Below are 14,512 nucleotides of genomic sequence, written 5' to 3'. Positions count from 1 at the left end.
TAATTCTGGTATTAAATACTTGAAACTTTGTTCTTGCAGTTGAGGAGATTGAACAGATGAATAGTCTCTTCCAGCTGAAGCAGAGAGAATTAGTGGTTGCTGTTGCAAAGGTGGAGGAGCTCACCAGGCAACTAGACATGTTGAAAAGTGGGAAGATTGATGGTTATCATGACAACCAATCCGTTGTGGTTGAGCTTGATAGACTGTACAAAGAGTTGCAGGTAATTAATACATGAAAATGTTAAGAATCCACATCTGTGAAACTTAGATACAATGTTAATAATTTGATCTCACATTTTGATTGTATTGTTTTCACTACATTATAGGTGACAGCCTTAAAATATTTGATTTTCCCTACCTCCTGAGCCAATAGCCCCAGGTTCAAGGCCCATCAACTTCAGAGGTCTATCATGACATTTCTGAAAAGATTGATTAAAAATACCAACAATATTGACCCTGAATTCCCCCTTTGCTGAAATGAGTGGCATTAAAGTTTTTGAAGCTATTTGTTGGCTGCAGGGCTTTCTTTTTTAATTACTTTCTCAGTCACCCTTAGTTTCCCATCTTGAACTGATCTTCTCGCCCAACCCCTTCAGTTTCTGCAAAGTCCGTTTCTGCTCCATGTGACCTATCTGCTGTCAGCCTTCATTTCTGATGATAATGATACAAACTCCTTGAAAAGCTTCATTCCTCCTCTGCCTCTGAGTTGCAATTTGTTGGCAGGAACTTATTCCTTCTCCCTCTGCAGAGTTGAATTTGATGGGTAGTAAGTGAAAAAAACCCTCCTGTTCTAAGTAGTCGCAAGGTGATAGGAAATCAGTTCCACCTCTTCTGTTGCTGAGTTGAAGTTTGAAGTGGACGTACTGTCTCCTTCCCTTTTCACTTTCTCTGCTTTCTAGCTGATGAATTCTTGATCTCCATTCCTTTGTGATCTGCAAATGGTCTTTGCTTTGCTTTGTTATCCTATGTACAGTGCCTCAGGAAATCAACTAACTTATTGCTGTGCTTCAGTGCTGAAGATTTAGTGTTTAAATGGAGGGCAATAATTTTAAAACTCTGTAGACATCTTGCTGAATACAGTAACAGCAAAATGATTGTTTGCTTTTCTAGACAGTTGGAAATAAACTAGAATTCATAATTGTTGTATTTATTTTTACTCGATGAAAGCAAAACTTGCTTATTTCTGTGTCATAATCAGGCAAGAAATAAATTGAACCAGGAACAGAATGCAAAACTTCAGCATCAAAGAGAGTCCTTAAACAAGCGGAACTCTGAAGTTGCATCAATGGACAGACGTATTGGGGATCTGCGTGAGCGCTTGTGGAAAAAGAAGGCAGCGTTACAACAAAAAGAGAAAGTGCCAGTAAGTTTATGTCTGCATTAGGTTGGCAACTTAGTAGCAATATAGTGTTGCATTGCAAAAGATCTTCCATGTTAGTACAGAATTTTTCAAATGGCACGGACCACCCAAAAGTCATCCTGCAGCTACTTAATTCTCTTACTGTTCAGTCTCAGTGGCAAACAGCTCTATATTTGCAACAGCATCAGTGTTAAACGTGACCAGGTTGAAGGTGATTATAGGTAGTCCCCAGACTGAGTCCTAGAGTCCCTCCACATTTCACTTTACCTTTCTGGTCAGCATGCACTATTTTTTGTTATTTGCAAAATGTTAATGTTGATACCAAAAGAGAGTACCGTACAGGCTCAAGAAGACCATTTTTGGCAATTGGCAGATCCAGAATTTGGACACTGTGTTTGCTACTTATTCCTGATTATTGTTCTCGCCTCTGCAATACAATCTTGAAACCCTTAGAGTTATCAGCTTTGACATACATTCCAAGCACTAAATTTTCACTGAGAGATCTGATCTGCCTGTTCACCTTTCTTTTTGTGCATGTTGTTACTCATCTCTTGTATTGTCTTTGGGGGACTTGATCAAAATTTTCTATGCTTCAAATGGTCAGTACTTGCAAGGATCATGAAGATCACAGAAAGATCTATATTTGCATTTGATGCACTTAATTAAAAGATAGTGCCTTCAAATGGTTGTCGTATATCTTGGAGGCTAAAATGATTTATTTTATTGTGGCATGCTTTGTACACCACCTACATTTGTCTGTTGCCTTTAGACTGTTCATCCTGAATTTTATTTTACTATTTCCCAATCCAACTTTCCAAAGATTGTTGTGCACCCTCGACACCTGCTATTACTTATCCACAAACCTGACATTTCTTGATGTCATCAGCAAGTACTCAGTTTTAATTCTATTCCTATTCAATGATGTGCAATGTCAGTATCAGCTCCCTGCTTTGCCCCTTCGGGGGTTGGGCAGGGGGGCCTAACCATTGCCATCCCGAGTGGTTAGGGATGGGCAGTTGATGTTGGCTTAGCCATCCATGTTCCATGAACAGATAAATGAAAAAATGTTACTTGTTGCTTCAATGCAGCTCAATTTACAATCTCTCCTGTTTGCTTTTAATCTAGGTCATTGCTAGTCATGGTCAGTAAATGCCCCCTATTCTGTTTTCCTATCCTGTGGATAGCTTCCTAAAAATAATATTTCGTTTTTTTATGTTCCAACGGTCTTTTCTCCCACTCCATGACAGCATTTTTTGTTCAACAGAGCTTTCATTTTACATTAGAATATTGATGAGTGGGGTAGGTTGAAAAATTTTCAAGTAAAACAGCAAATGCACATAATTGTGTCCACGCAAGCGTGTATTACTTGGAAATGCATAAATTCTCAATGGTCCACCAGCAGCAGTTCACTACGTGCATAGGATAGTTGGTAGAAAATAACTTGTATTTTTTTTGAGTAAGTAACCAAGTCAGTCGTTCAAGTCACTGCTTTTTTTCTATGTAGAAATAATGAGTAATTTTCAAATGACTATTGTTCACAGACAGACCACATTTACTCACAGATATGCATTCACCTTCTACCACTGAAACAAAATAAGCTTATACAGTTTTCTTTCTTGATGTTTTTTCCTTCTTACCCCTGCCGCCACTGCCACCAACACCAAGTTGGTTCCTTTCCTGCATAATGTCTTATGGTAAATTCTGATCTAATTCTTATTATATTGGTATATTCATCATTGATCACCTGCAGTCATTATGATAGAGCATTCTGTTGATCAGTTTCAAATGCTGTTTCAGAGATAATTTTCAACTCTTTCCCTCCCCCTCTGCCACTCACTTGATGTCATTAATGACAATGTGTAAGATTGAGCAGATAAGAGACAAGTAAATTTGCTTCTGAATAAACAGAAATGCTAGAAACACCGGCAGGGTTAGGCAGCATCCTGGGGAGTATAGAAATCTAAAACTTGGCTCATTTTTATTTATTATTGATGGGATTATCTGTTTTAAATAGAGAACTACAAAGATAACTGATATGAGAGAGATTTTTGGAACACTGAAAAATACATCTTGGAGATTATGAAATTTATGGGAGCCATTACTCTGCTATTTCTGACCTGACGGTGTTAGCATCTTTTGAGCTGAGACCCCAGCGCTGGTTAATATTTAATTTTCTAATTCGAATATTGAGACAAGAAAATGGATGAGGCCATTCAGCCCAACCAGCTCTCAGCGCTATTCAAAACAATCATGGATGATCCTCTGTCTCAATGCCATACTTCTGCCTTCTCCCCATACACTTGATGCTTTTAGCCTCTGAATCTGTTTCTTCTTAAGCATATTCAATTACGTCACCTCCACTGTTTTCTGGGGGAGCAAATTCCACAGGTTCACCACCCTCGAGTGAAAAAATTTCATCTTAACCTGAAATGACCTGTGTATCTGAGACCGTGACTACTTGCCCTGGATTCTGAAGTTAGGAGAAACCTCATTCCTACATTCAGTGTGTCCACCCTTTCAAAATTTTATGTTTCGAAGAGATTCTCTTTCAATCTTCTTTCTAGACAGTAGAAGCCCTGTCAATCACCCACCTCTCATAGGACAAGCCTATCATCACAGGAGTGCCTGGTGAGCCTTTGCTGAAGTCTGTGTGGCAGGCCTATATTTAATTGGGAAGAAGACCAAAACTGCACACAATACTCAAGGTGCACTCTCACCAAGACTTCAGCTGCAATGAAACTTCTTGCTTCTGCCTCACACCATCCTACAATAAAGGATAACATGCTAGTTGCCTTCCAAAAAGCTTGCATGCTTGTTTTTCAGTAACCAGTATACAAAGACTTCCAGGTCCCTTTCTACATCATCTACATTTTCCTCCCTCTCACCATTTAAATAATACTCTGCCATTCTGTTTATGCTACTAAAGTAGACAACTTTTCACTTATTCAAGTAAAATTGAATGAACCGTGTATTTCTTGCCTCTCGATCCCACCAAGTATTGTGTCATAAGCAAACTTGGAAATATTACATTTGATTCAGTCAATGGATGGGCAATCCATACAGCTTTATAAAAGCATCTAATTGCTGTTGACTTCAAAGTGTAATAGTGTCATTTTAAATTCATTGGCAAATGATTGATGAACTTGGTCGATAAACCAGAATTTTGAATCCGAGGAAGTGTGCTAAGTGTAAACAGGTTTACAAAATAGATCAAACTTTTGCTGAGTTGAACTCTTGAATAAGTGAATTCATACGTGAATTCTGTGTTCTTCTGATTCACCCAATCGTCATGAAGAGGCAAGTTTCTGTCCATTAGAAAGGATTCTTATTGGGCTTCATAATGAAAGAACTGCTTTAACCATTATATAATATTTGGTCAGAGTACATTATATCGATTACAGGTCAAAAGTATATAGATTCTGCTTGTAACGATAATTAACTTCAAGCTCTACCAAGAATTTGAAGTTTGAATTACATGCTTTGCCTGACAGAAAGGAAAAGAGGCTTGGTATTACAAGTTAGCTAAACTCAAGTTTATTGGTTGACTGAAATCAGATTGCAAAGGGTTCTTTTTGAAGTTACATACGGTGGGTAATGGACTAAGCTAACTGCTGAATAAATTTAGAACGGAAGTGTTGATTAACTGAACTTTATACTTAGGTTTCATCCGACAAAAATGTCCCTCAACAAGTAGTATCTTCTGCACCCAGCCGAGTAGCTGCAGTTGGACCCTATATCCAGTCTTCTACTTTGCCTCGTGCCCCTCAGAAACTTGAACTTTTGGTAAAGCCAGCTTTTCCTAATGGATCATCTACTCTGCCAAACGTGCAAACACATACAGTGAATGCTCAGAATCCTGCAGCCAAATCTGGAGTTTCCCCAATTAAAACTCCTGGTGGTAAGCACATTGTCTGTCTCATTGTGTCTGTATGGAGTGGGGAAAGAATGGAAATTTTAGCATTTGTACAGATGGTTATGTCGTGCTGAAACTGAGAATTAAATATTTGTATTCAATGCCATTTATCTTTGCACTTAGGATGTCTGGGTTATTAATATGCAATTAAAATTTTATGTTTCTCAATTGAAGCCCGAAATGACACACTTCAAATTGGTGCGTTGGGGGGTGGGGGGGTCATCTACTTCAAACGACATCCTGCATTTTCTGTGCCATTGTTTGTGTTGCTGCTCTTTGTAATCAGTTACAATTTTGGATTCCCTTCTTAGAAAGAAATCTCATTATTTATGTGAAGAATTTAGAAGTACCTTTTCTGTTTGTGTTTACTTTCAAGTAATCTGAAATATTGCCAGCAAAGGCCCCTCAAAAAAAATTTGAGAGAAATGTAGGCTGACAAAGAGGATATAGTAGAATTACAGAGCACCTCTTTAGATAATGATGTGAGAGTAGGCTAGAAAGGGACAGAGTACACCAATATAGAAAAACAGCAGTACCTAAGGTAAAAGGAGGAAATATTGGTAAAAAGAGAAAATTAATGGCTCTTGAATGCATGGATTATTACAGATAAAATTAATAAATTTTTGCATAAATTTAGGTTAGTGGAAACTACCTTATAGCCACTATGGTGACATGATTGCAAGGATGTCAAAAGTTGGAACTAAATATTCAGGGATATGTGACTTTTCAGAAAAGACAAGCAGCAAGGAAAGGGTGGTAGGACAGCATGTTGGTATGGGACAAAAGCAGTACAGTAGCAAGAAATAATCCTGACTGAAGATGTAGAATCCATGGCTTGAGGCAAGAAATGAAGACACTGATCAAGCAGAGTCAGCATGGCTTTGTGAAAAGAAAATCTAGTAGAAAACTAAGTAGAATTCTTTGAAGAGTTAACAAGTAGGAGAGATGAAGTGGAAGCAGTGGATGTAATATATATTTGGATTTTCAGAAGGTATTTGACAAAGCTCAGTACTTCATAAGATAACCTTCAGTGGTGTAGGAAGTCATACATTGCACTGTTGGCATATTCATTCATGAGTACAAGATAAGAGGGCATTTTCAGGATGACAGTCTAATATAGGAATAGGAATTGGTGCAGGCCCACAATGTTTTACAATACATATTAATGACTTAGATGAGGGAAGTAAAATTTTTCAAATTTTCACCACATTTTCAGATGATGGAAAAATAAGTGAGACGGCAAGTGGTGAAGATGACAAAATCTCTGCAGAGGGATATGGGCAGGTTGGATGACTGCAGAAAAAAACTTGTCAGATTGATTGTAATGTGTGTAGTAATTATAATGAAATCAGGGAGACCAATATGGACAGCAGATGCTGGAAGCTAGAGTCGATAAAAGTGGAGCTAGAAGAGGACAGCAGGTCAGATGACAACTGAGGAGCAGGAGTGTTAGTGTTTCGGGCTGAAACCCTTTTGAAGAGTTTCAGCCCAAAATATTGACTTTCCTGCTCGGATGCTGACCGACATGCTGTGCTTTCTCAGCTCGGCATTTGTTGATTATAATAAGGTCAGCCAGCTGTATCTCCTAGTTCCCTGATTGGGGCTATTAATCTGGGCCAATGAAGGAGCCCTGGCTAACACACTAAAAGGACAGTATCAGAGATGCTAACACTGTGGTGGCTGCCTGAGTCAGTTCCATGGTCAAGGACCATTCATGTGTAAATAAAGGGTGACTTGGTGACGGATACTGGCTTCTGTGGAGTTATTTTAGTTGTGACACAAAGCATGATACTGAAGAAGCTTGCTCACAGTTATCTTTGGGTTGGGGTCTGTCTTGGACTCAGTCATACATCAACTATGCACGTCCTTTCACGGGTTCAAATGTTCTTTGTCATTGTAGACACCCACTGTAAATGATTGGATGGCATAGGATCCATTCATCAAACATGGAAACCACAGCTGAAAAACTCGGCATACCTTTTTTTCAATGCACAGATAACAGGCTATCGTTTACTAGCATGGAGTTTATTTATTTCCTAAAGTCTAACAGATTCAAATTTCAAGGACAGCTTCTTACCACTGATCATCCAATGGCCTAGCAGATAGAACAATCCAAACTTTGAAAGCGAGCTTCAAGAAACAGCCCACAGGCTTGCTACGTTCGGACAGGTTTCTTATTTGCTTACAGGACCACCCCAGGTGCCATTATAGAGATAGTGATAGTACTGGCAGAATTGCTAATGCATAAAAGACTTCACAACAGGTTAAGTCTCATCTTCTTGGACTTAAGTGTGAAATGCCATCAGGAATGCCAATGCTGGGCATAAAACTTGGCCAAGCAGGTGAGACAGTTTGAAATGTGGGTGACGTTTGGTGTAAGAATCACAGAAGTGACTCCACATGGGTAAGAGGCATGGTCGGCACATGGTCAGGATCAGTGACGTATAAAGCTCAGGCAGGTGCAGTCCTTAATAAGCACAAGAACCATATGAAAGCCACGAATTTGCAAATGGTACAAGAGCAAATTGTACCCTACCCTTTGGCACAGTCAGAAAGGCTACCGGAACCCATGAGTTCCTCCTCTAAGTGTTGACAAGTCCTCGGAATCGGAGAAGGGCATTACGCTTGCAGCTGCTGCAATGCCATGGCCACCATTAGAGGAGAATGAAATTCTGCCACGGTGATCCTGGCGCAAGAGGCAAGCTCCATGTGTACACACTGTCTGTATTGGACGTGAATCGGAGGACCCTGACCTGGTACTAAAACTCCACAGGACGCTCTCCAAAAGAAAGGACCAACCTGTATCCTCAGACTAAAAGGGGTGGGATGTAGTGACTGGACTTGGCAGAATGCGTTCTCTGATGGGACCAGCTTAATAGCCCCGATCAGGGAGCCATGGCAGAAATATAAAGACCAGTTTCAGAGATGCTGACACCTTGGTAACTCACTCTGAGGCACTACTAAAGTCAAGGTTTGTTTGTGTGTAAGTAAAGGGTAACTTGATGGATATCAGCCTCTGTGGAATTAATTGAGTGTGGGGAAATGAGGTTATGCACCTTAACAGGAAGAGGGGAAGAGCAAGACTGAAGAAAGCGACAGAGCAGAGGGATACGGCAGTCCTTGCCTGAATTACAAAACATGAGCATCCAGGTTAGGTTTGAAAAAGGGAAGGCAAATGGAATGTTGAACTTTATTTCAAAAGTAATGGAGCATAAAAGTAGAGAGCTTTGATAAAATTATATAGTGCAGTCAGACCAGAGCTGCAATACTGTGAACTTATTGGTCACTTATCTCAGGAAGGTATACTGGCTTGGAAGGCTGATATCAGTTATGATGGGACTGTATTATGAAGAGAAGTTGAATAGGATATGCCTGTAGAAGAATGAAGCACAACTTTATTGAAACAAAAGAGTCTTAGAGAACTTAACAGGGTAGATGTGGAAAAGTAGTTTCTCCCATTGTGGGAGAGTCTAGGATCAGACTGCATCGTCTCAGAATAAAGGGTCACATATTTAAGGCAGAGTTGAGGAGGAATTTCTTTAGAGGGTCTAGAACCTGTGGAATTCCTTTCCACATAGAGCTGTTGAGGTTGAGTAGTTATGTATATCCAAAGTTGACAGATTTTCAATCAGTAAAGGAATCAAGCAAGTGGTAATCAGGCAGGAAAGTGAAGTTGAGGGTTATCAGATCAGCCGCAGTCTCATTGGATGGAAGGGTAGACTCAGTGGGCCAAATGGTCGTCTTCTCTTATATGCTGACTGCTTTCAATTTTAACAAGCTGCTAGTTGTAACTGTTTTCTATCTAGCACATTACACTCTATGTATATTCCCAAGGCTACCTCCAGTATCCTTTGTTTTTAAAAATGCTCTGTTTATTAGATTAGAGCATGTAATTTGTTCTTTGTTTCCTACTAAATTAGTTTTTCCAAGTTCCTCCACACCATTTCTAATAGATTTGTGATGGAACGGCTCCCAAAATGATTGTGTTTATCAAATGATTGACAGAATTATTCAGTTCAAGTTTTCTTTTTTCATCCTGACTAAAGTAACTAATTTCACTTGTTACTGAGCCTTTAATTGGTGTAGTTTTACTTGATGCTGCAGTGATAATGTGGTGCTGAAATGTTGAACAGAAAGTTGCTTTTCACTGCCTCCCTCATTCATTTGAATTTTATTAAATGTTACGGACAAACTGATACTTTTGAATACCCAATACAGCATTTTTACCACAAATATGAGTGGTTAGTTATCTACTGCTGTGCATTAATTTAGCATTTAAAAAAACAAAATATCGAGAAAATGTAAAGCTATAGTATTTAATTCAGTATTTTTATTTCTTTAAATTAACCAAATACTAAATTATTCACTTTACTTTGTGTCTCTGCCCGCAGTTAGGCTTGATTAGCCTGTTGCAGTCTATGGATGCTTTCACTTTTATGAGTTCGAAATATTTAAAATCATTGTCATCTGTGTCTCCCCAGTATTTCTGTCTCTTGGTTAGGAAATGGTAAATTTTTTTCATCTGTTTAGTGAGCTGTTGAGAATGTGTCGTGCTGAATTTATGGAGGCCTGGGAGTTTGCAAAGTGTTGCTAGAATTATACCAATGCAAGGAATATGAGTGTATAGACTTAGCCAGCAAATCTTGCAAGTTATGTTGCTAACGGCAAGTGTTTTTAGCTGCAAGTGACGTGCAACTTTGAAAATGCGGTATCAGATTTCAGTGGACAGTTAGCGTGGCCTCATTTAAGTCTTGCTAATGTCTATATGTACAGAATGCTTAAAAACCTCCAATAGCCATTAATCTCCAGCCACAATAGTGGGTATTTGTTTAGAGTACGTGGAGGAGGGGTGGTTCAAGTATGAATATAAAAAGATTATTGTGTGCTTGCATGTACTAAAGGTCATTCATCTCATTCAGTCCTTTCTGATTTAACAGCACAGTGATGGAAGTAAAAGTAAGATTTTCCTTATTTTGAAATCTAAACTTCATAATGTTTGATATGCCCATTTTCTGAACTTGAAGGCAATTTGTATGATGCCTGGCTTTGGAAAGTAACCAAAAGAAAACTGAAACAAGATAACCATATTGTTTCTCCTTTGAATTGAATGTATATGATTTCTTTTTGTTCATAAGATATTCATCCAGTAACTCCTTTCTGCTGTTCACATATATTGGATACCAACCTGAAAACTGAGAAGGGAGATGAAATACCCCTAAATTGTGAAAATGCATACATATATACAAAAAGATAGCAATGACTGTCTACCTAGCTACTGGGGATATTTACTTAATAGGGAGTTTCCATGAGATTTTCAAGTGTATGATTACTCGTTATGTTGAACTGTTGTGAATTGCAAATTAAGTAGGCTTGGGTCAGCGAACAGAAGGTGTTATTGTCCAATTAAAGGTTACAACCACCCAAAATTCCAGTGAAGCAAGTTTTCAGCAACAGTGACAATCTCTGTTCTCAAAACATTAATAGCAGTTACATTTTTTGGTTCCCAGCTTGCATTGGGACACAAGCGCTTTTACAGACCCCACCTCAGACTCTTTCTGAAAGGAATGAATTGACTGTTGGTGTCCCTGTTCATCAACCTGCAGCTTCCTTGAGTACTGGTACCTCAAACTTAGTCAGAGAAGCATCAATATCCAACACATGTCAAGGTAATATCTATGTCAATGTCTTATTTTTGCATTTGAATTTTGAGGTACACCGTGAATGGCGTGTATTGTTATAGTTGGATTTTTGCATGTTCATTTCTAAGCAACAAACAAAGCAAATTTATACACATTGAAATTAAAACAGAAAATTCTGGAAGAGTTTTATTGAGCTTGACACATTAACTCTCTTCCTTTCTACACAAATGATCTCAGACCTGCTGAGTTTCTCCAACGTTGTCTGTTTTTATTTCAGAATTCTAGCATCTGCGTTATTTAGCTTTATTGTGTAAATTTAAATTTCTTCCAAGTGTTTGTTTGTCAACTTAATGCAAATATTGAAGTACAATTGTAATCATGTAGTTTTAGGAAAACTAGATGGGGCAACAAATTAATTTTTAGAAAAAATGATCTCTTTCCAATTAAGGAAATTAGTGGGTGATTGACTTTCCTGATGCCTCCTTTCTCTCAGATGCTTGGATGTGTGATCACATAACTGGGTGTTTTTTTTTAATCCCTGTCTCCAAATTTGGTAATACTTTTTCAGCCAGTGCTTGGTATTTGCTGGGACTTTAAACTACTACTTAGGGGAAAAAATTGAGGATGGGATTAGGAAAGTACAGAATTGAAATGTCACAGATGACATGCAGACGGCCTGGAAAACTGCTGCTGTTATCCCATTATTCCAAATCGAAGCAATGGTTAGACTAGGTCAGTCACTCTAACTTCAGTGCAAAGAATTGAAAGGCACAATATATCTGCATTTGCAGAGATGGGGATTTAATGGGTGCAGTCGGCATGGATTTGGGGGGGGGGGTCACGTTTGAAAATTTGTTCTTAAGAGGTAACCAGGAGTGTTGCATTTGGTCAGCTTCAACTTCAACCTCCCTTGTGGCAGACTGGTGAAGAAAATAAGAGCCTGTGGGAACCAAAGCCCAGTGGCACATTGGATCCAAAATTGACTTAGTGGCAGGAAGTAGTGCGCGATGGTGGAAAGATGTTTCTGAATCTGAAAATATGTTTCTGGTGGAGTTCCATCGAAGTGGGCGACAGGGCCCCTTACTGCTTATGTATTAATTAATGCTTTGGATTTAAATTTGGGGTGTGATCAAGAAAATTTCAAATGACACGAAAATTGGTTGCGTGGTAAGTAAGGAGGATAATCGACTAGTCACGTGGTTAGAGCAGTGGCAAATGGATTTCAACCTGGAAAACTGTGAGGAAATATGCTCAGAGGTTGCTAGCAAGACAAGGGATTACATTATGAATGCCAAGACCATAAAAATACTGAATGAATTTTCACAGATCATTGAAGGTGACAGGCCATGTAGATGAGGTTAAGGTGGCATACGGGAAGCATGCCTTTTTTGTTTAGCTGCGGCACAATACAAGTGCAGGCAGGTTATATTGAAACAGTATAAAATATTGGTTAAATCACAACTGGTGTACTGCATGCATTTCTGGTCACGACATTATAAGAAAGATGTACTAAAGAGGGTGTAGAGGAGATGTATTAGGATGCTACTGGACTGGAGAGTCTGAGCTATAAAGAAAGATTGGACAGGCTGGAACTGTTTTCCTTGAAGCATTGAAGGTTGAGTGGTAAGGTAAGGCCAAGAGCTGGAAAATGGGATTAGTGTAGTCAGATCTTGGTTGACTCGTACAAATACGATGGGCTAAATGACTTGCTACGCTGTAATAGTCTTAGTCCTCTGTTTGCTTTGCTACTCATTTCTGAATAGGTACTTAGGGCTGGATATATCTGAGTTGAGCTAGAGTATCTGGAATTTATCTGTGACCAAAATAATTATCCTCCTTGCTGACGGAAACACTTAAGTGAAGACGCGCAAGAGACTCATCCACTAACGTTACATACTCCATGGCCCATTTGTTCGAGTGCATGCTGAAAATATGACTACATTGTCATCCTTTTTTTAAAGTTTAAAAGCTTCAGCAATTTTTGGGCCAGTTTCCTAATCGACCAAATCTGCATTTCTTAACTGTTGTCATAATATATTTTCTTATCTGTTGGTCCAGTCTTTGATTTTTGCATTCTTCTTCCTCCTGCTAGATTGCTACCTTGCTTTGTTCTCCCTGTTTAGTTCATTTTTTTTCTGCCCAGACATTGTCCTTCACCCCCACTATTTGCTTGGAAGCCCTCTCAATTGTCCTCGTTATACAACACTTCAAGGCATGTCCTGGCATTGGTCAGGTATAAAAGCTCCCTCTTTCTTCATCTGGTTCATTTAAAATCTTGATTGAAGCAAAACAAGTCGTATGCCTTATGTCATGATATAAGGACACAGGTATGCTATTAGTAGCTTAGCACTTTTGACTATTGAGACGCTCTGGAAATCAGAAAAGGAAGTTACTGCAAGAAAAAATTGAGACATGAGAAACTGTTTCTTTTGAAAATCATGAGTCTGTTGGAATTCTGCTTACACATTTTGAGAAAGTTAAAATATTTTTATGGCAAAGGTCGACAGGTTTGTGATGAACAAGGGGATAAGAGGTTATCTGTCGTAAGTGGGAGTGTGGGGTAATCTAAGAAGCCAATGTCTTATTAAATTATGATGCAGGTGCAAGTGACTAACATGTATGTTTATTAGAAGCTTAAAAATATTCCTGTTATAATTTGAATCTGGTACTTCTGGACCTGCATCAATTTTTTTTTGATGTTTGCACCACATGGTTTACAGAATCTGGTTCCATGTGCTATTCCTGCAAGTGGCCCCAAGTGTTCCTCATGGTCTGGAATTCACTGTTGCCCATTCTCAATCTAAGTGATGCAGCAATTAGTGGAACCCCTTTGTGTACACCAGCTATTAAAATGTATTGTAACATGTGAAATGATTGTCTGATCCAGAGGAGGACTAGATATAACTTGGAGCAAACTGAATGTCAAACTTTGAATCGACAAATAGTGTCATACATCTACAAAAATAGTTCAATAGACAGTAAGTAGTATACAGTGTTGACTCTTGATACTTTAAAATAATAAACCATTATCATCATCTTCTGTCAGTGTAGATTTTAATAAGGAGTTTATTTAGGAATGACTGATCAAAGGGGTCTACAGCCAACCAATGAGCATATCCCATACTCAGTTATCGCCATTCAAAGCATTCAGTCAAATTCACAACCTTAACTATACCTCTTATTTGAACAATGCCATTGTTACCGAATGTCAAGTTTGCCTATGTAATTTATTATGTAAAATTGTGTGAACTTGCTGGCAATTCAAAGTAAAAGTTTGAAAATGCAATTCAGATAGAAGTCTTGTTTTTGCCACAGCTATTCATTGCATTTATCATTATTACTTCTGTTTAATATTGAAGCCCAACTGAAATAAATAGTTGAGCTGAATTTTTAACTGTGACTTTAACAGTGGGTGATGGTGATGTTGTGATGAGAGACAAGAATGATAAGAGAGTGCGTTGTTTCTCCATGTTTGAATCCATGGATCCACCAACAGGAATTCCATCCACTGGAACATTAAGGAAAAACCAGAGCAGTGAGGACCTTCTGCGGGAAATTCAGGTATAGATATTAATGTTTTTAAACTCTGTTTTATAGTGT

At 38.6% G+C, this 14,512-nt stretch overlaps 1 protein-coding gene across 3 annotated transcripts in view; it reads left to right on the top strand.

Moving 5' to 3' along the window:
- Positions 1 to 14,512, top strand: part of LOC125454761 (apoptosis-stimulating of p53 protein 2-like) — an 81,168-nt gene that overhangs the window by 34,567 nt on the left and 32,089 nt on the right. The window contains exons 7-11 of one of the 3 annotated variants that reach the window (XM_059648628.1): positions 40 to 221; positions 1,199 to 1,363; positions 5,021 to 5,258; positions 10,781 to 10,939; positions 14,409 to 14,473. In XM_059648628.1, the coding sequence (XP_059504611.1) occupies positions 40 to 221; positions 1,199 to 1,363; positions 5,021 to 5,258; positions 10,781 to 10,939; positions 14,409 to 14,473 (809 nt within the window). Of the gene's footprint in view, positions 1 to 39; positions 222 to 1,198; positions 1,364 to 5,020; positions 5,259 to 10,780; positions 10,940 to 14,321; positions 14,474 to 14,512 lie in introns of all 3 variants that reach the window. The other 2 variants (XM_059648626.1, XM_059648629.1) reach the window with 2 other exon arrangements.

Source organism: Stegostoma tigrinum, chromosome 9 (assembly GCF_030684315.1).
Source record: "Stegostoma tigrinum isolate sSteTig4 chromosome 9, sSteTig4.hap1, whole genome shotgun sequence".
In the NCBI taxonomy this organism is placed as follows: Eukaryota; Metazoa; Chordata; class Chondrichthyes; order Orectolobiformes; family Stegostomatidae; genus Stegostoma; species Stegostoma tigrinum.
Note: the sequence above shows the minus strand (reverse complement) of the source record. Positions and strands in the feature narration are given on the sequence as shown.